This window comes from Colobus angolensis, unplaced genomic scaffold (genome assembly GCF_000951035.1).
Source record: "Colobus angolensis palliatus isolate OR3802 unplaced genomic scaffold, Cang.pa_1.0 Scaffold104, whole genome shotgun sequence".
Classification (NCBI taxonomy): Eukaryota; Metazoa; Chordata; class Mammalia; order Primates; family Cercopithecidae; genus Colobus; species Colobus angolensis.
This window is the reverse complement of record NW_012111364.1, coordinates 5,561,439-5,582,576: the sequence shown is the minus strand read 5'-3', so window position 1 is coordinate 5,582,576 and position 21,138 is coordinate 5,561,439. Positions and strand designations below refer to the sequence as shown.

General features: G+C 37.2%; 1 protein-coding gene and 1 pseudogene across 2 annotated transcripts in view; one reads left to right on the top strand and one right to left on the bottom strand.

Annotated features, from left to right (window-relative positions):
- PHF14 (PHD finger protein 14) overlaps window positions 1–21,138 on the top strand; it is a 200,413-nt gene that overhangs the window by 19,107 nt on the left and 160,168 nt on the right. For both annotated transcript variants that reach the window (XM_011942981.1, XM_011942988.1), the window contains exon 5: window positions 19,534–19,693. In XM_011942981.1, the coding sequence (XP_011798371.1) occupies window positions 19,534–19,693 (160 nt within the window). The remainder of the gene's footprint in view (window positions 1–19,533; window positions 19,694–21,138) is intronic.
- LOC105512509 lies at window positions 12,270–12,734 on the bottom strand (annotated as a pseudogene).

Sequence of the window (21,138 nt, the reverse complement as noted above, 5' to 3'; positions counted from 1 at the left end):
GAGACTCTGTCTCAAAATTTAAAAAAAAAAAAAAAAAAAGGCATTATCTTACATAACCACATAATTATCAAAGTCAGGAAGTTAACATTGATGAAATACTGTTTTATCTAATCTATATAGATTGTATTCAGATTTTGCCAATTGTCTCAACAATGTCATTTCTAACAAAATAAAACCCAGGATCATGTATTGCATTTAATCGTCATGTCTGTTTAGTCATCTTTAATGTGGAACAGTCCTTGAGTTTCTGTGTTTTATGTCATAGACATTTTTAAATATAGACCAGATTTTTTGTTTTGTTTTTACAGAATGTTCCTAATATGATTAGATTTGAGTTATATGCTTTTGGCAGGAATACCACAGAAGTTATGTAGTGTTCTTAGTGCAACGTATTAGGAAGCATATTATATTTATTTGTGCAGTTACTGGTGATATTACCTTCCTTTTTTTCTCTTTTATTGCATAAGCCTACCAATTTAGAATACTGGTGATATTTTGATCACTTGGTTGGGAGGGTATCTTTCTGGTTTATCTGTGGTAAGGTTATTTTTCTTACCAATTAATTATTATTATTATGTTTTAATCAGGGCAGTGACTACCACAAAACAATATTTCTATGGCTTTTCTCTTACCTGCTTTTCTGGTATTACAGCCCTTGTCCCAAGTAATTCTGAGAGTCTGCTGGACTTGTGGGACTTGGCAGGATCTGTGATTCTCTAGCTAATCCTCTTGTCTTCATGTGGAGCTGCCCTTTTTTGCTGCTAACACTCACTGTGGGAATATCTCCAGTTACTGTTACTCATTTATATTTTTAGTAATGTTTGTTGAGTACCTTCTATGTGCTTGGTATTCTGTAAATTTTAGGCATATGAAATAGAATGTACAAATTGTTGACCTGGTGGAACTTAATGTCTGGACAGACAGGCAGTAAGCAAACCAATATCTCTCAGTTGGTGGCCCAGATTCTGAAGGAACACAAAGTAGGACAAGGAGTATAGGAATGCTATGTGTGAGGGTGGTTGGGTGAGTTGGCAGAAGTTTGTATTTATAAAAGTTGATAAGGGGCCAGGCACAGTGGCTCACGCCTGTAAATCCCAGCACTTTGGGAGGCCAAGGCAAGTGGATCACCTGAGGTCAGGAGTTCGAGATCAGCCTGGACAACATGGTGAAACCACATCTCTACTAAAAATACAAAAATTAATCTGGTATAGTGGTGTGTGCCTGTAATCCCAGCTATTCGGGAGGCTGAGGCAGGAGATTCGCTGGAACCTAGGAGGTGGAGGCTGCAGTGAGCCGAGATTGTGCCAGTGCACTTTGGCCTGGGTGACACAGGGAGACTCTGTCTCAAAAAAAAAAAAAAAAAGTTGATAAGGTAAGCCCACTGTGATAAGAGGATATTTGAGCAGTGACCTGAAGGAAGTAAAAGAGCAAGTCATGTAAATATATCGGGAAAGAGCACTACAAGCAGAGGGAGTAGTGAATGTAAAGATCTTGGCCAAGCACAATGGCCCACGCCTGTAATCCCAGCACTTTGGGAGGCGGTGAATCACTTGAGGTCAGAAGTTCAAGGTCAACCTGTCCAACATGGTGAAACGCCATCTCTACTAAAAATACAAAAAATTAGCTGGACTTGGTGGCGTGTGCCTGTAGTCCTAGTTACTCAGGAGGCTGAGGCAGGAGAATGGCTTGAACCCAGGAGGTGGAGGTTGCAGTGAGCTGAGATCGAGCCACTGCACTCCAGTCTTGGTGACAGAATGAGACTCTGTCTCAAAAAAAAAAAAATCTTGAAGTGGCAACATGCTTCAGTGTTTGTATAGTGGCATAGAAGTTTGTATGACTAGAGCTGGCTGAGCAAGCTGGTTAGTGGTGGAAGTAGAGATGGTAGTAATCCAGCTGGGGTCTTGCAGATTCTGGTACTGATTTTAGATTTTATTATGATGGATATGGGAAGTCATAGCATGGGTTTTGAGCAGAGGATTAATATGGTTTGATTCATGTTTTGGAAGGATCACTCAGGCTGCTGTGTTGGGAGTAGACTGAAGTGAATCTAAGGTGGGCAACTAGGAAAATATTTAGGAGACCATTGCAGTTATCTAAGAGAGGAATTGGTTTTGAGGTAGATAGTAAAAGTTTGGTTTTACACTGTGTTTATGTAAGATGTTAGGACTAGAAATTTAAATTTGGGACTTATCAGCCTGAAGATGTTATGCAAAGATGTAAGACTAAATGTTTGTAATAAAGTCATCCTAGTACTTTAGAGGAGATGGGGAACACATGGCCAGTGAGATATGAGAACCATGGGTGATGACCCAGAGAAAAATGTTTCAAAAAGAGAAAGTCAGTAAATGTGTCAAATAATGTTTTTAAGAGTGGGAAATCACCCTAATTCAATGCTGGACTTCAAGTACACCACCAGGCAAGCTATCCCAGAGGTTATTGAAAAAAAAAAACTAATTGAAAAAATGTTTGTATCACATGATTCATTAAATAAATATAACATACACAGAAGCAAGGGGAAAGATAGAGGATAAGTTAACACATTTAGACTGAGGTTTAAGTAGGATAGAAGGACCATACTACCTAAATAATTCCTGGGGTACATAGTGTTCATACGTTTTGGCTTGTCAGCCTTCTTTGCTAATGCTGCGGTTGTGAGAACCAGAACCCACAAGGTAGGTGCCCTGGGCCAAAGATACACACACTCTCAGGAAGATACAGGAACCAGTATGCCTGGTCATGGCGTTAGCTCTCCAGTTAATCTACTCAACAGCCATAGGTTTTATTTGTTTATTCGTTAGTCAGTGGACAGAATAGGTATCACCAATGGGTGGCCAAATTAAGGCCTCATGAATGTTGAGTTCTAAGTGTCTCATATATATTTAATGTATTTTGACTCTTTGGTGCCTTTTGCATATTTGCCTCAAGAATGTTAGATACATCTTGGTCCTTCTATCCCTTTCTGTCTGTGTTTAATGCATACATGCTTTACTTTTTATCTATACATACACATGTAAGTTTTATTGATCTCATTTTGTTTCTCTATAGTAGAGTTTAATATTCTCAAGCAGGGCAAAAACACATTATAACTTAGAATATATCATTGAATTTAGTAGCATGAGGGTCATTGGCCATCTTGATCTGAGAGAGTTCAAAGTGAGAATAAAAGAAGGGGAAGTGCAAAAAGTGACCAAGTGCAATTCTTATGACGAGTTTTTATATAAAGAGAAGCCAGGAGATGGGAAAAGGGATGTGAAATTGAGGGAGGGTTTTTTCCCTTCTTATTTTAGATGCTGTGTTAATTATCTGCTGCTGTGGAACAAATTATCCCAAAACATAGCAGCTTAAAACAACAAACATTTATTATTTCACAAGATTTCTAAAGGTTAAGAAATCTGGGAGCAGTTGGTTGGGTTGTTCTGACTTAGAGTCTCTCATGAAGTTGCAGGTCAAAGCCATAGCCTAGGCTGTGGTCATTTTAAGGTTTGGCTGGACCTGGAGGATTTGCTTCTAAGCTAAGTCAAATAGTTGTTGGTAGGCTTCAGTTCTTTGATGGCTGTTGGCCAGAGACCTCAGTTTCCTACTGCATGGACCTCCCTCATAAACTGCATGAATGTCTTCATGAAGGGCAGCTGGCTTCAGAGTAAGTGATCAAAAAGAGAAAGAGATGGAAGCAGTTGTATAAGAGTACTAGTATATTTTATAATCTAATATTGGTAGTACATACAACCATTTCTCCCATATTCTGCTGTTCACACAAGCCAACCCTAGTCATATGTAGTTGAGAGCATTCTAAGAGTATAAATACCAGGGGGCACTGATTATTAAGGGCTATCTTAGAGGCTGCCTACCACATGTGCAGAGAATATATAGCATGTTGTGTGCTGATGGAGATGACCCAGTGGAATGGGAGATTGGTGATATAAGGAAAATAGTAAGGAAAGAATGGGAAACAATTGCTGGAACAAAAGTTTTGAGTGCAAGATTAGAGGGGATGAGATCCAGTACCAAGTAGAGAGATTGAGTGGATAAGAGTAACCATAGTAATTAGGGAAAAAAGGATATATGGGTCCAAATCTAGATAGGTTGTTAGATGTGGTAGTTGGAGCATATGTAAGTTGTTTTTAAAATGTTTCTTGTTTTCTTAGTGAAATAGGAAGCAAAGCCATTAGCAGAGAGTGGGGAGAGTGGGGAGTTAGAGATTTGGGGAGGCAGAGTTGTATAAAATTTATTTGGGAGAATAAACTGAATAAGGAAATATATACCTAAAATATATATGTATACACACACACATATACACACACACATAGACAGCAATAAGACCACTTGATATTAGTGGTCATGAATATAAGGGGCTCATTAATATAAATATCATATTCATTCATATGAATATGATATTAGTGGTAATGAATACTGTGACTGAGAAAAGTAAACATGGTTGTATATGTTTGTATTTTTCTTCTCCAGGTGTGGTTCAGATTCCTGGGAGTAGGTAAAGAATATGTTAACTCAGGAGTAGCAGGTACTTTGGCAGTGTTTGTTACATTGATCACTGATGATCACAAACACGTTACTGCTGCTTATATCCATGAATGTCATTGCTGATATGTGATGCAGTCATGATGAGTTCTGTTAGTTTTGGTGATTCTCTTATGATGCTGAGGGCACTCTCTCTCTTTTTCTCTGCTTCATTAAAATGCTGAGTACCATCTCTACTTCTTAAGTCATTCTTAGGTCTACTTCTTAGATTGTGGTCATTGACCTTGGATGTATTTTTTTAGGCTAGCACAGTAGTTTTAAGTAATAGAATTGGTTGCTAACATTTAAACATTGGGAAGTCTTACACATTTAGGATTTCAAGCTTCTTTTGCAAAGTTCTGGAGGCAGTAGAGTTTTTTGCTGTTGTTGTCGCTGTTGTTGTTTTAAGTGATGGAGTGTCCCAGGCTTGCCTCAAACTCCTGGGCTCAAACAGTCTTCTTGTTTCAACTTCCCAAGTAGCTGCGACTAAAGGCACTAAAGGCATATGCCTGCCCTTGCAGTAGTTTTCAGTTTCTTCTAGCACAATCTGCTGGAGCTGAATAAGGCTGCTCCCTGCTAGTAAGGCCTGTGGTCTCCAGTTCACTACAGTCCTCTCTCAAACCACTTACTCATTTTTGTTAGTTGCCTAGTCCCTGGAGATATTTGAATATATAGTTCCTCATCTGCTTTGAGGGTACTCTATCTTGTTGCTGATACTTGGGCTGCTGATGCTTTGTGGTCTCAATGTCTCACATCTATAATAGTTAAGCAACTCTTTTACTATAGCTTTTACTTTAGGACACAAGCTTGAGCCCACTGGGGACTAGTTCCATGTAAATTTCAAAATGAACCTCGCTCTCTGGTCTGTTTTTGAGTCATGTTTTGCTCCTTGGACTCTTAACTTAGGATGAGTTCTTTCCCAGTAGATTTCATTCTTCAGATAAACATAGATTTCTGTAAGGGCACAATATTAGTTCCACTGACATGCTTACAGCTATTAAAAGTTCATAAACGGACTCCTGCTTCAGATGAATAGCCTCAGTACTGGAAAATCTACCTTCTTTCGAAAGTAGCTTTGATTTTCAGAAACATTTAAAAAGTCTGAATCAAGGCAGACAAATGAGATGATCAAGCTGAGTGGTAATGCCAATTAAGTCAACAGGATGTTGTATCTATATAAAGTCATGTAACAACTCTTCTTGTGTAATTGATTTAACTGGCTTTGATGACAGTCCAAGTTATAAATATGTTTGAGACTTTGCTAATGATAACTCATTTAATTCCCAAAACTAGTTAATGAGAATTAGAGACCTATTTTTATTACAGAGAAGGAAGAAAGTTAGAGAAGGAGAGGGAAATTGATGCATAAATAGGGAAGCTGAATAGTCTTTCACTCTTTAGGTGAATCTTTATGTTGTATAATTAATTTGTCGGTAGTAGTTTGAATTCTGTGAACTTTATATATGTTCCAAGTAAAGATGCAAAAAGGTAAAAAATAATTTTTTACTTAAAAAAATTATGCTACTACTTTCATCCTCTAGTTTAAATAATTTCCCATTTCCCTTTTAAATTTTGGAGTTTCTGTTGTATGATTGATTTTGTATGTTGTATGATTGGAGTTTCTGTTGTATGATGTGGAGTATCTTTTCATATGCTCATTTGCCTTTTTCGGTTTTTTTGGATGGAGTCTTGCTCTGTTGTTCCGGCTGGAGTGCAGTGGGGGTAATCTTGGCTCACTGCAACCTCTGTCTTCTAGGTTCCTGTGATTCTCGTGCCTCAGCTTCCTGTATAGTTGGGATTACAGATGCACACCACCACACCTGGCTAATTTTTTAGTTTTAGTAGAGACGGGGTTTCGCCATGTTGGCCAGGCTGGTCTCAAACTCCTGACCTCAAGTGATCCGCCTGCTTTGGCCTCCCAAAGTGCTGGGATTACAGGCGTGAGCCACCACATCGACCCTTATTTGCCTTTTGTATATCTTCTTGGATGAGGTGTCTCTTCAGATCTTTTGCCCATTTAAAAAAATTGGGTTGTTTTCTTATTGTTAAGTTTTAAGAGTTCCTTGTATATTTTGGATAACAGTTCTTTATCAGATAGGTCTTTTGCAAATATTTTCTCCCAGTCTGTAGCTTGTCTTTTTACTCTCTTGACAGTATCTCTCACAGAGCAGAAGTTTTACATTTTAATGGAGTCCAACTTATAAATTATTTGTTTTCTTTATTATGCTTTTGGTCTTGTATCTAAAAAGTCGTTGCTATGCTTAAGGTTATCTAGATTTTCTCCCATGTTAGTTTCTAGTTTTATAATTTTTTAATTGTAAATTTTCTTAATTAAAAATTTAAAAATTTTTACAATTTTGCCTTTCACATTTGGGGTCTGAATTAATTTTTGTTATGAGTATAAGGTGTGTCTCCGAATTAATTATTTTGCACGTGTGTGTTCAGTTGTTCTATCACCATTTGTTAAAAAAGCTGTCTGTGCTCCGTTGTATTGCCTTTGCTCCTTTGTCAAAGATCAGTTGACTGTATTTATTTGGGTCTTTTTCTGGGCTCAGTTTGTTCGTCGACTGACCTATTTGTCTGTTCTTTGATTAATACCACACTGTCTTGATTACTGCAGCTTCATAGTAAGTCTTAAAATTGAGTAGTGTTACCCCTTTGACTTGTTTTTTTTCCTTCAGTATTATATTAGCTCTTCTGGGTTTTTGCTTCTCCATGTAAACTTTAGAGTCAGTTTGCAATATCTACAAAATTACATGCTGGAATTTTGATTGGGATTGTATAGAATCTATAGATCAAGTTGGGAAGAAATGACATCTTGACAATATTGAGCTTTTTTGTTCATGAACATAATAAACATTTATTTATTTAGTTATTTGATTTATTTCATCAGAGTTTTATAGTTTTCTTCATAGAGATCTTGGCAATATTTTGTTAGATTTATATCTAAGTATTTTTTGAGGGGGTGCTAATGTAAGTGGAATTTTGTTTTTAATTTCAATTCTACTTGTTCGTTGCTTTCATAAGAAAGCAATTGGCTTTTGTATATTAACTTTGTATGCTGCAGTCTTGCTATAATTGCTTTTTAGTTCCAGGAAATTTTTGACTACTCTTCCAGATTTTCTACCTAGACAGTCATGTCATTTGAAAGCAAAGATGATTTTCTTTCTTTCTTTCCAGTGTGTATATTTTTATTTCCCTTTCTTGTCTAAAAAACAGTAGTGACAGAGAACATCCTTGCCTCATACCTCATCTTTGTGGGCAAGCTTCTAGTTTCTCATCGTTAAGTATTATGTTAGCTATAGGTTTTTTTGTAGAGTCTCTGTATGCTCTAGTTGAGGAAATTACTCCTTATTTCTGTTTGTGTGTGTGTGTGTGTGTGTGTGTTTTAACTTGTTTGTTTGTTTTGAGACAGAGTCTCACTCTGTTGCCCAGGCTGGAGTGCAGTGGTGCAATTTTGGCTCACTGTAACCCCCACCTCCTGACTTCAAGTGATTCTCCGCCTCAGCCTCCCCTAATGTGTGTATAATTTTAAAAGGTGCTTCAAGATTCCTCGTGTAGGAGATGGGGAGGATCATCCTTTGAGAGACATTGGTTTAGAAGAAAGTAAGAATGGGGCGATAAAAGGAACTCTACAGTGTGGATGATGTCATGCTGGAGCTTAGACAGCCACAGGTATAGATCATGGGAGGAGCCAGAGCAATGTAGAATGAAGCACGGTTCCTGGTATAAGGCAAGTATAAGGTTGACAATGAGGTTTCTAAAAATTAAGACTTTTTATTTTATTTATTTATTTATTTTGATACGGAGTTTTGCTCTTGTTGCCCAGGCTGGAGTGCAATGGAGCGATCTCAGCTCACTGCAACCTCCACCTCCTGGGTTCAAGCAATTCTCCTGCCTCAGCCTCCCAGAGTAGCTGGGACTACAGGCATGCACTACCATGCCCGGCTAACTTTTTGTATTTTTATTAGAGACAGGGTTTCTCCATGTTTGTCAGGCTGGTCTCGAACTCCTCCGCCTCTGGTGATCCACCCGCCTCTGCCTCCCAAAGTGCTGGGATTATAGGTGTGAGCCACTGTGCCCGGCCAAAAATTCAGATTTTTTATTCCTCTTAATAATGGTTAGGGCAAGCACAGGAAAGAAGAGGCAAAAATGAAATGCTGATGACAAAAAGTAACGACGTGAGCGCCAATAGAAGGTTGAGGGTCAGTGCAGATGGAAGCTTGGGTAGTATCTGCTAAACAGATGTGCCTCCTCTTGCTCCAGCTCTTCTACTGTCTTCAGGTTGATTTTTCTTTCTTTTTTTTGTTTTCTTTGAGACGGAGTCTCGCTGTGTAGCCAGGCTGGAGTGCAGTGGCATGATCTCGGTTCATTGTAATCTCTGCCTCCCGGGTTCAAGTGATTCTCCTGCCTCAGCCTCCCGAGTAGCCGGGATTACAGGCATGCACCACCACACCCAGCTAATTTTTGTATTTTTAGTAGGGATGGGGTTTTACCATGTTGGCCAGGATGGTCTTGATCTCCTGACCTCATGGTCTGCCCCCCTTGGCCTCCCAAAGTGCTGTTCATATTATTTTCTGCTTAAAATCAGTCCCTTAAAAATAAAGTTCACACTAATAGCAAGACATATTATTTTCTGCTTAAAATCAGTCCCTTAAAAATAAAGTTCACACTAATAGCAAGACTCTCTGGGATCCCATACCACTTGCCTTTTTCTCCAGTGTTTGGGGGCTTTCATATATGCTTTTCCTTTTACCCAGATTCCTCTTGTTCCACAAATGTAACCTAAATATATAGACGTTAAGCTAGTGTTTACCATTTGTGTTCCTGTTATTTGGATATTTGAAAAATCTTATTTTTAATTTTATTTTTAAAGATTTTATTGTGTATATTTAAGGTATACAATGTGTTGTTATGGGATTCATATAAATAGTAAAAAGGGTACTGTAGTGAAGGAAATGAACATATCCATCATCTCACATAATTACCCAATTTTTAAAAAGTTTACCAAGTCCATCCTTCTGCAGAACTTACTCATTTTTGTTTTTGTGAGAAGAACAGCTAAAATTTACATTTAGCATGAATCCCATACACAGTACAAGTTTATTACCTTGAAAAATCTTAATTCATTAAAATATTTTTTCTTAATTATAAGTAACACATGAGCAGATATGTAAAATAGTTATGCTTTCTGTCTCAACTCTACTTCTTTTTGCATAGGGAATCACTGTTAACAATTTGGTGTGAATCTACCCCATCTGTCCCTGGTACCTTGTGTACCAGGGGTTTTTAAACTTGATTTTATTATGTAGATATATGTCCATTGTAGAAAACATCAGTAGAAATAAGGTAAGAAAACATCTCCCAGTTGGGCATGGTGACTCACACTTGTAATCCCAGCAATCTGGGAGGCTGAGGTGGGTGGATCACTTGAGCTTGGGCGTTTGAGACCAGCCTGGGCAATGTGGTGAAACCCGGTCTCTACAAAAAATACAAAAGTTAGCCAGGTGTGGTGGCTCGGGCCTGTAGTCCCAACTACTTGAGGGGCTGAGGCAGAGGATCACTTGAGACAGGGAGTTCGAGGCTTCAGTGAACCAAGATTGCACCGCTGCATTCCAATGTGGGCTACAGAGGAAGACTTTGTCTCAAAAAAAAAAAAAAAGAAAAAGAAAACATCTCTCATAATTATACCACCTAGAGGTAAATATGCTTAAAACTTTAGTGTTTGTGTTTGTTCTTCCAGGCTTTTTTTTTTTTTTTTTTTGCTTGCTCATGCATATACACAAATATATATTTTTAATTTAATAGCCGATAATATGCACACTCTTCTTATAATCTCTATACCTCTGTTATCACTATGGTTTCTCCACACCCCACCGGATCCATTCAGGTACCGTGAGTTGTACTTGTGTTATATCTCTTTAGTCTCCATTAATCTAGAACAATTTTTCTGCCTTTTGGTGGTGTTCATGATGTTGACATATTGAAGAATCTTAGTTTTTATAATGTCATACTGAATATCTCTCAGTCTGGATATATCTTATTGTTTTCTTGTGATTAGATTCAGTTTAAACTTTTTTTTTTTGTAAGCGTATTTTTTGTAAGATGTATAATGTAGCTGGGTGCGGTGGCTCACGCCTGTAATCCCAGCACTTTGGGAGGCCAAGGTCGGTGGATTATTTGAAGTCAGGAGTTCGAGACCAGCCTGGCCAACATGACAAAACCCCGTCTCTACTAAAAATACAAAAATTAGCCTGTAATCCCAGCTAGTTGGGAGGCTGAGGCATGAGAATAGCTTGAATCTGGGAGGTGAAGGTTACAGTAAGCCAAGATTGTGTCACTGCACTCCAGCCTGGCCACAGAGTGAGATTCTGTCTCAAAAAAAAAAAAAAAAGTCTAATGTCAATTTATTGCATTATTGGTGATAGTTCAGGTGGTGTCAACCACAGACCTCTTAATTTTAAAGGTTTTTTTTTTTCTATTTGTAATTAATGAGAAATCTGTGGGGTAATAATTTTGAGACTTTGTTAATATGCCGTTCTCTAGCAACTTTCCACTTAATAGTTTTAGCATCCTTGTTAAAGTCACTGATTACAATTACACTGATTACATATGTGGGCTGCAAGATGGAAATTTGCTAATTCTAATTCTAATTCCTCCTACATTTATTAGGAAGCATTTACTGTGTAAAGAAATTCTCTTCCCCTTTTTTCCATTTCAGTATTACCATGACCTCATATGTTATAATTTGTTAACTGATTGCTGTTTCTGATACTTGTTATATTGTCCAAATTTGACCAGTGAGAGTCCTTTAAGCAGGCTCTTGTATATACACAAACACTTCTCTCTCTCTCTCTCTTACTCTTTCTTTGTTCTGTCCACCACTTTTCTCTCTCCACCCCTAAATAAATTGGATAAATCGCAAAGATATTTTTCTGCAACTTGCTTTGTTTCACTCATGTGTTAATTCTGTAATTCTTCTCATGTCAGTGTATATGGGATATTTCATTCTTTTTAATGATACATAGAATGGCTCAACCATAATGTACTTATTTTTTTGTTTCAAGTTTTTGACTTATGTATAGTGCTGACAAACATGTGCCATGTATTTGTATGTAATAATTTCTGTGGGATAGATACCTAGAAGTAAAATTTCTTTTATTTTTTTGAGACAAAGTCTCGTTCTGTTGCCGGGCTGGAGTACAAAGGCGCGATCTTGGCTCACTGCAACCTCTGCCTCCTGGGTTCAAGCGATTCTCCTGCCTCAGCCTCCTGAGTAGCTGGGACTACAGTCGTGTGCCAGTACGCCCGGCTAATTTTTGTGTTTTGAGTAGAGACGGGATTTCACCATGTTGGCCAGGATGGTCTTGATCTCCTGACCTTGTGATCTGCCCACCTTGGCCTCCCAAAGTGGTGGGATTACAGGGAAGTAAAATTTCTGAGTCAAAAGATAAGTGTATTTAAACTTTTAAAAACCATTTCCAGATTGACTACCAAAAAAACTGTAGTAATTACCAACAATGCACAAACTGCTTGATAACATTGCATATTTGTAAATTTTATTTTATTCTTTTGGATATAATCTCTTTATTACAATGTGCATTCACCTTATTAAGAATTAAGTTTGGTATCTTGTGGCCAATTGCCACATTTTGTTTTCTCTTACTTGCCTGTCATTTTCTTAGTCATTTCTTTCCTTTTTTTTTCTGGTGAAAACATATACATATATTTAGAATTAGCCAGCTGGACCGGGTTTAGATGATCCCAATTTTGTCGGCAACATTCAAAGCATTGTAATCAGGAGCCAGTCGAACATATCTTGTCTTCTCTCCATCAGGCCTAATTAGGGTGTTGACCTTGACCACATCAATGTCATAGAGCTTCTTCACAGCCTGTTTGATCTGGTGCTTGTTTGCTTTAACATCCACAATGAACACAAGTGTGTTGTTGTCTTCTATCTTCTTCATGGCCGACTCAGTGGTCAGTAGAAACTTGATAGTGTAATAATCAAGCTTGTTTCTCCAGGGGGCACTCTTCCGAGGATATCTGGGCTGCCTCCGGAGTCTCAGTGTCTTGGGCTGCTGGAAGGTGGGTGACATGCAGATCTTCTTTTTTTGGTGGCTGTGGACAGCTTTCAACACTGCCTTCTTGGCCTTAAAAGCCTTCGGTTTGGCTTTAGCATTAGGAGGGGCAGGAGCTTCCTTCACTTCCGGTGCCATCTTGTGAAAAGCATAGTCATTTCTTGGCCTCGCGCGGTGGCTCACGCCTGGGAGGCCAAGGCATGTGGATCACCTGAGGTTAGGAGTTTGAGACCAGCCTGGCTAACGTGGTGAAACTCCCTTCTCTACTAAAAATACAAAAAATTTGCCAGGCGTGGTGGTGGGCGCCTGTAATCCCAGCTACTCGGGAGGCAGAGGCAGGAGAATTGCTTGAACCCAGGAGGCGGAGGTTGCAGTGAGCCGAGATCGCGCCAATGCACTCCAGCTTGGGTAACGAGCGAAACTCCGTCTCAAAAAAAAAAAAAAGACAAGCTTAGTCATTAGGTTCTCTTTGTCTCTTTTCTCATTGACTTATTGGAATTCTTTTTTTAATGTTCTTTGTCTTCCTTGCAAATTTTTTTTATGTTTCCATCCTGTTCTGTATCCTTTAACTTTGTGATTTTTTTTGTTGTTTACAATTTTCTGTACAGTTAACACCTGTAGATTTTTTTTTCCCCTTAACTCTTTTGAAACTAACTTTTAAGTTTCAAAATGAATTTTTATCTAAAACTCAATCCAAAGAAAGGGACATTTTTAAAAGTGTAATAAGCAGCTAGTGTTGCTAGAGTCTTTTGTTCTTAAATTCACGTGCTTACAGTGACAGACTTCCATATTGTAATTCAGCCATGCAATTTTTAAAAAACATCTCATGGTTAAATATGAACTTCATGAATACTTAATTTAGAGAAAACTGTTTGCCTATCATAATACATGAATATTAAATAAAATGTGGAAAATATAGAACAGAGAGAAGAAAAACATTCCTAATTGTCCTAATATCCAGACAGCCATAGTATTTTGTTGCATTTCTTTTATCTTCTTTTTTTTGAGAAATATGCTTATTCTCAAGTAATTGCATAAAAATTTTTAAGTTGAGATTTTGCTAAAAGATAGTATGCCAAATTTTGCTTATTGAATTTATAATTGTTTACTGTAATTACTTTTCAGAGCGCTTGCTTCATCTAAATCACTTTTCTTTTTGAAATTTGAGGGCTGCAGTGTCTCACTTAGTATAAATATCTTTGTGGGAAGATCTTCTAATATTAGGGTACCTCTGACCATGATGTCACTTATCCTGATATCCTGATTGCAGTGTGTCTGAAGGAAAATGTCAGGTATATGTTAGTACATGACAGAAGTTAGGTAGTGTACTTACCAGCAGTTGCCCTCAGGTTTAGTTGCTATTCATTAAACGAGATAAGGCTTACTAAGAGATGTTTCCCCCTATTTTTCAGTTTACTGTTAGCCTAGCCCAAGGCTATTTTTGTTTTTTAGTGTATGCAAAAAGATATCCTTAGGAGTGTTTACTGGATAGTAGAATATGTTCAAGTTATAACCATTTGGTACTTTACTTCTTTTATGCTTTAGGACGGGGGTCCCCAACCAGGTGGTACTGGTCCTTGGCCTGTTAGGAACTGGGCCTCACAGCAAGGGGTGAGCAGCTGGTGAGCGAGCATTACTGCCTGAGCTCCACCTCCTGTCAGATCAGTGGCAGCATTGGATTCTCACGGAAGCGCAAACACTATTGTGAATTGCACATGTGAGGGATCTAGGTTTCATACTTCTTATGAGAATGTGATGCCTGATGATCTGAGGTGGGACAGTTTCATCCAAAATAATCCCCTTGTCCCATCCATGGAAAAATTGTTTTCCACGAAACCAGTCCCTGGTGCTACTGTGTTAGGATATGTTTCTGACAAGTATTATGCATGTTGTAGGTACTGTCTTTCTCATAAACAATATTACTCATTTTAAAATCTTTTTTTTGGCCGGGTGTGGTGGCTCACACCTGTAATCCCAGCACTTTGGGAGGCTGAGGTGGGTGGATCACGAGGTCAGGATATCGAGACTATCCTGGCTAACATGGTGAAACCCCGTCTCTACTAAAAATACAAAAAATTAGCCGGGTGTGGTGGCGGGCGCCTGTAGTCCCAGCTACTCTGGAGGCTGAGGCAGGAGAATGGCATGAACCTGGAGGCGGAGCTTGCAGTGAGCCGAGATCATGCCACTTCACTGCAGCCTGGGTGACAGAGTGAGACTCCATCTCAAAAAAAAAAAAAAAAAAATTAAAAAAAAAATCTTTTTTACTGATGAATTTCATAGTCAAAAGTCTAATGATATATTAAGTACAGAAAAAGTGTTTTAAGTTTTTAAATGACAACTTTTATATACCTGTTTTATATATACTGAAATATAATTAGGATAAATATTATTAAACACATAACTGCAGATGAAGTAACTAAGCTTCAGAGATTTGGTTTGTTCAAAGTTACATAGCTAGAAGGTGGAAGACTGAAAGTCCACTGGCCCCTCTGTGAAAAGCTGAATGAGGAACATTTCCACTGATTGAAATTATCCATACCTTTGTACAACTCAAAACAATTGTAAACACATTTTTTTCTTAAATGTGAGTTGTGTACATAGCATATATTAGTCAAAGATTGATCCTCATTAAATGGCCATAGAAATGTGTCTTCTATATTACCCATTGGAAACACACTGAGCACATATGAAATGAGTTTTAGGTGTTCATACATTGTTTATTTTGTTTACCCATATGAAAAAGAAAATATTTTTTCCCATACTCATGTTTTATATGGAAGAGAGAAAGATTTTAGAACGTATTTAGTCACTAATTAAAATGAATTGGAGCAGATACACAGTGCTAGAACTTTGGTCTAGATCTCAGTAAACCCAACAGGTATGACAAAGAAATATGGGATAAGTGGCAGGTAAAAGTGACAAGTAAAGAACTCTATAAAGATAATGACACAGTATGGATCATTTTTCAGGGACAGTGAAGCTGAAGAAAAAATACGTACACACTTGCTGGTTGTTCTTTGAACTTGCACAACACCAGTCTTCCAGATTACAAAGGAAGAATTTCCTGGAAATGGATTTCAGAATCATTCCTGAGATTGTTTGTAGGAGGTTTAAAACTCTGTGCAAATGTGCACGTTTGCTGTGTGTGTGGAATATCTTTTAAAATGTAATTGAAAATTTTCTTTATTCTAAAAAAGTAAACTACTGTGATTTACCTTGATTTTCCTGAATGAAGTTAATAAATTGGATAGCTTCTTAAGGGCTTTATTCTCTTGGTAATTGCCTACTTTTGTGAATGCAGATTTTATCCAGTTTGAATTTGTCTCAAAGGAACATTATTTTGTAAAGAAAATATGTATTTTTTCCCATGTGGTATTGCATAGCATTGAGAAAATAGATTGATGATTATTGTTTCGTTTTATGATTTTTCTTTGAATATAACGTTTTGCTCTTTTGTTGGAAATAAAACTGATCCCAAGAAGAAAATTGTATTTCCTTTTAATTTTATGACAGTGCATTTAAAATAATACATATCTAGACAAGGTGATGAAGATGATGATTGCCAACCACAATTTAATGACATTAAAGAAATTAATAAGTTTTGATTCCTTTGCTTATCTTGTGTGTTACAGTCTAACTCCTTTTAAATATTTTCTTTGACATTTTATATGACTTTCAGATTGTGTGTGTACATATGTTATAGTTATGTATTAAAGTATATTAAAATATTAAATGAAATTAACTATATAGTTTATAGCTATTTTAACTACATTTAGCATAACTATTAACATAGTATATATGAAATAAATCCATATATTATGTATAATATATATATACACACAAGCATAATCTGAAAAAATATATATACTTTTTTGAGACGAGATTTTTGCTCTGTTGCCCAGACTGGTTCACTGCACCCTCCACATCCCAGGCTAAAGTGATTCTCCCACCTCAGCCTCTCTAGCAGCTGAGACTATGGTGTGTGCCACCATGCTTGGCTAAACTCTGTTTTGTGTTTTTTGTAGAGACAGGGCCTCACTATGTTGCCCAGGCTGGTCTCAAACTCCTGGGCTCAAGCGATCATCCTGCCTCAGCCTCCCAAAGCGTTGGGATGGCAGGCATGAACTACAAGGCTTGGCTGACTTTCAGATTTTATTAAAATTCAATGTTATAAAACCTTTGAATAGCAAAGGATAATAATTAAACAGTTGCTTGAAGCAGCTTGTGTAAGTCATAGTTGCAAACCAACTTTTTAGTTTTTTGCTTACTATTAGGCTATTTTAATTTAGATATATATTAGGTAAGTAGTGTTTTAATGAAATACATGTAACCATTGACATATAATGAAATCTAGTTAATTAATGTTCGTAATTTAAAATTATTTACTAATTGTATATGTCTCTTTTTCTTTCTCATGGCTGATTTGTTTAACTCAGTATTCATTCATTTATATACTGTAGTTATTTATTTATTTTAGTTTGAATTTCTTTGATGGCTGTGAGAGGTCACTCTCCAATTTAGGCTCATGGTTGTCTGGTTAGTGTTTACCAGTTCAAATAATCACATGATCTTATGTTGGCTAAAGTCTTTTAGGAGACGGTCATGTTAAATGTTTCTCATCGTGGCTTATTTAATGTCATCAGTTTATTGGGGGTTACTTTGGGTGCCCCTTAGAACTTGGCACCAAGACCTACCCTCTTAGAATAAACCTGGTCAAAAGGATGTTGGGATGGTTGCTATTTCATCTTTAGAAATGACCTATCTTGAGTTGTAATACGTGTGTCTTAGGAGACTGGAGAAATGCCCAAACCTACAGGTGATACATCAGGACTAGAATTAAGTTGCAATGTATTCATTATTATATATGCTTTAAATTGTTTCTTTGAAGGATGTTTTACATAAGGGCAGTGCGTTCCTTTTTAGAGGAAGGGAAATTTGATAATGAGAAGTTAGTGTGTGTCTATCACCATTTGGGAAAAAGAAATCTATTTAGGAGTCATGACTATCATCAGTAGAGAAGTGTACTTTATTGTTGGTTATCAGTAAGTAGTTCAGCATGGTTTTTTATAGTCTGAATGAAATACTGTCTCAGAACTTTTCAATTTCCATTTATCAGATTCCATGTTTATTATACTTTGGTGGTAGTAATACAAACTTCTAGGCATCTTGATGCTGAGAAAGTTATTTATGATTATGGATGTGACATTGCTTACTAGCAGATTTTGTTGGTTTCTCAGGTACTGACAGCCTCATCAATGCTGAGTTCATAGACAAAATTGAGTTGTAGGAATTTTAATGATCAAAACCTGATTTACCAAGATACTGTCAATGAAGCCCTGCCTGAATTTCTTATTGCAGCTTTGATAAATAATCTACTCTTTTAAACTGAGATTCAAGGAAAATACTTTGACTTTATAAAAATTTTAGGCAGGTTTAGAAGCCTAAATAGTAACTTTAAATATACAGTCACCCCTCAGTATAGGGTGATTGATTCTAGGGGGTTGGTTCCAGGACCCCTGCAGATACCAAAATTAGCCCATATTCAAGTCCCACAGTTGGACTTGGGGAACTTGGGTTGATGAAAAGTTGATGCTTTGTATGTCTGAGTTGTGTATCCCACAAGTGTATTTTCACTCCGTATTGTGTTGAAAGAAATTCACGTATAAGTGCACCTGACCAGTTCAAGCCTGTGTTGTTCCATTGTCAACTGTAACTTGTAATTCCAGAGATGTATATAAGGAAACTTTGCTTTTGATCATTGGAGGGCAGTTGAACTGAAGTATAACATGTCCTACTCTAAAATGTAAAGAACATTGCCAGATTATCTTGTTGGCTGGGGGTGTTCATGAGAATCTTTAAGGATTTTTATTACATTAGCTGCCTAAGTAATATGATGAACTCCTCTCAGAATATTTAGTTTTGTGAGTGATAAGAGGAAAAAAGAGAATGACATACTGTTTTCATCCATTTCAGTTATAGGCAAATTTTCACAGAAGACAGAATAATTTAAAATTTTTAAACAGATTAAATGCATCATATAGTTAGAGATTGGCTCAGTTGTGCGTGGAACTCTGTCTAACGTTATTACTCTGAACTTTTCAAACTGTTCTATAGTTTTAGGTGTGTAACTTTGCTTTTACAATTGTATTATACCTGTTTATATTACAATCTGCCACCTCCAAAATTAGATCAAAGACTTTTTTGTTTGTATGTTTGTTTTGCATGAGTTTGGTCTTTTATATATATATTTTAGTACCTGGTACAAAGGGACCTCAGTAAGTATTTACCAACCAATAATTAACTAATCGAAATTCTTTAATGACAACTTATATTTTTATGTTTTATATTTTTATTTTTTATGAGATGGAATTTTGCTCTTGGTACCCAGACTGGAGTGCAGTGGCGCAATCTTGGCTCACTCACTGCAACTTCTGCCTCCTAGGTTCAAGCTATTCTCCTGCCTCAGCTTCTCGAGTAGCTGGGATTCCAGATGCCTGCCACCACGCCTGGATAATTTTTGAGTTTTTAGTAGAGATGAGGTTTCACCATGTTGGCCAGGCTTTTCTAGAACTCCTGACCTCAGGTGATCTGACCACCTTGGCCTCCCAAAGTGCTGAGAATACAGGCATGAGCCACTGCGCCCAGCCTATTTTTTAATATTTTTTAAATTAAAAATTTATTGTTTTCCCACCTTTAATGCTTTTACAGTAGGACTAAAACTATTTTTTAAAATGTCGTTTATTTCATTGTGTTACTACATTAGGTGAAAAAGTATATAAAATGAGTTTATTTCTGTATTTTAATACATTTCTTATAAATCACTGGTATTTCATATCTTTTTCCTCATCTCTTTCCTTTGCTATTCTTTTTCTTTTGTGATTGTATGTGACTTTAACAAAATAAACCCTATTTAATCATAGTGTTTTTCTTTTTTTAGGTTGTTACGGAGTTGATGGAGAAAGTGACTCTATTATGAGTTCAGCTTCTGAAAACTCCACTGAACCTTGGTTTTGTGATGCCTGTAAATGTGGTGTTTCTCCTAGCTGTGAACTGTGCCCTAATCAGGATGGAATTTTCAAGGAGACAGATGCTGGAAGGTTAATGTCCTAATTATGTTGATTGATATGTTTGCTTAATAATGTGTCTGCCTTTGACTTCCCTGTTCTTCTGTTTATGATTATCCAGTTTACACACTTTCATTTGATTGCTTCTTTGTATGTTCTTGGCATAGAGTAAATGACCACTGGGATACAGATGGAGAAGGGTGAGAGGAAAGACCATTTATTGAGTACCTGCATTTGCCTTTACATCCATAATCTTACTTAATCTTAATAATTGACCCTATGATGAGGCAGGTGGTGAAGTTTCTCATTTGATAGGTGTAGTACCCAGGGCTCAGATTATTTAAATAACTTATTAGTTCAAGACTAATAAGTTACCTAAGTATATTCAAACTCGTGAATGGTCAATTTTGAACCTAGATCTGTATAACTTTATATCAGTAGATAGAACTTAATACAGTGATTTAAAAAGGAGAAGTTTAGTATAAAGAATTCTTAAGCTATGATAAAAGAGTCACCAAGGTATAAAAAAACTCTAAAGGATGCTCTGGGGCTGAGGGAGATTATCCAAGGAATGACAAAATTGGAATGATGACCTCCTACCCTGGGTTGGGGTTCAGGCTTTGTTGGAGAAATTATAGTTAAACCCTAATAGATGGAGAGAAGTATGCTGGTTATAGCCTAGGCCAAATTTTGTCTTCAGTTCATGGCAAGTAGGTGGCTGGGTACAGTCTGAGGGGAGAACTGGGGCACTGGTTTGAAACCTGAAGAGTATGCTATCTGTGTTGAGAGGGCCATGGAAAAATGGTCTTCAGGTTGGGCCAGGGCTGTGAGGTCACTGAGGGACTGTGTATATGGCTGAGGCAGAGCACAGGAGGATGTACTCCACCCATCCCAGATGAAAAGCCCCTCCCTCCTACAAGACCTCCTGCCATTGAGTTTATAACTTCCCCCGTCTACCATTGAGCTTAGTGTCATTCTCACTCTAAGAAGAAATGCTGAAGAATTTCTGTCCATTATTGCAGAATAGGTATCGAAGCATGCATGAGAGGCAATTAAATCAGTAAGTGGCACGAAGACCTGTGTTCTTTTTACGACATTCACACTCATGTGTGTTAACACATTTGAGCACTTGTCATTGTAATGGTGTTGTCATCTTTCCTGGTTTTTGTTTTGTTTTGTTTTTTTACAGGAGACTACCATCTAGGGTTGGTAACTAAAATTAAGAGTAATTTTCAACCTTTTCTGTTTTGTGGACATCACACTCTGTCTCTTCCTCTCCAGTATGGGGGGGGAGTATTTAATTTTTATTTTGTCACATAAGGATATTTTAGTATTTTATTAAACATGCTTTATATTAAAAACAAGAATAACAGCAGAGCAACCTATATAAATTATCACCATCATTTCCCATACTTTAACATAAAAAAACTAGGGTACATTATGTCCTAAAATAAAGGATAGGCTTTTAAATTTAATAC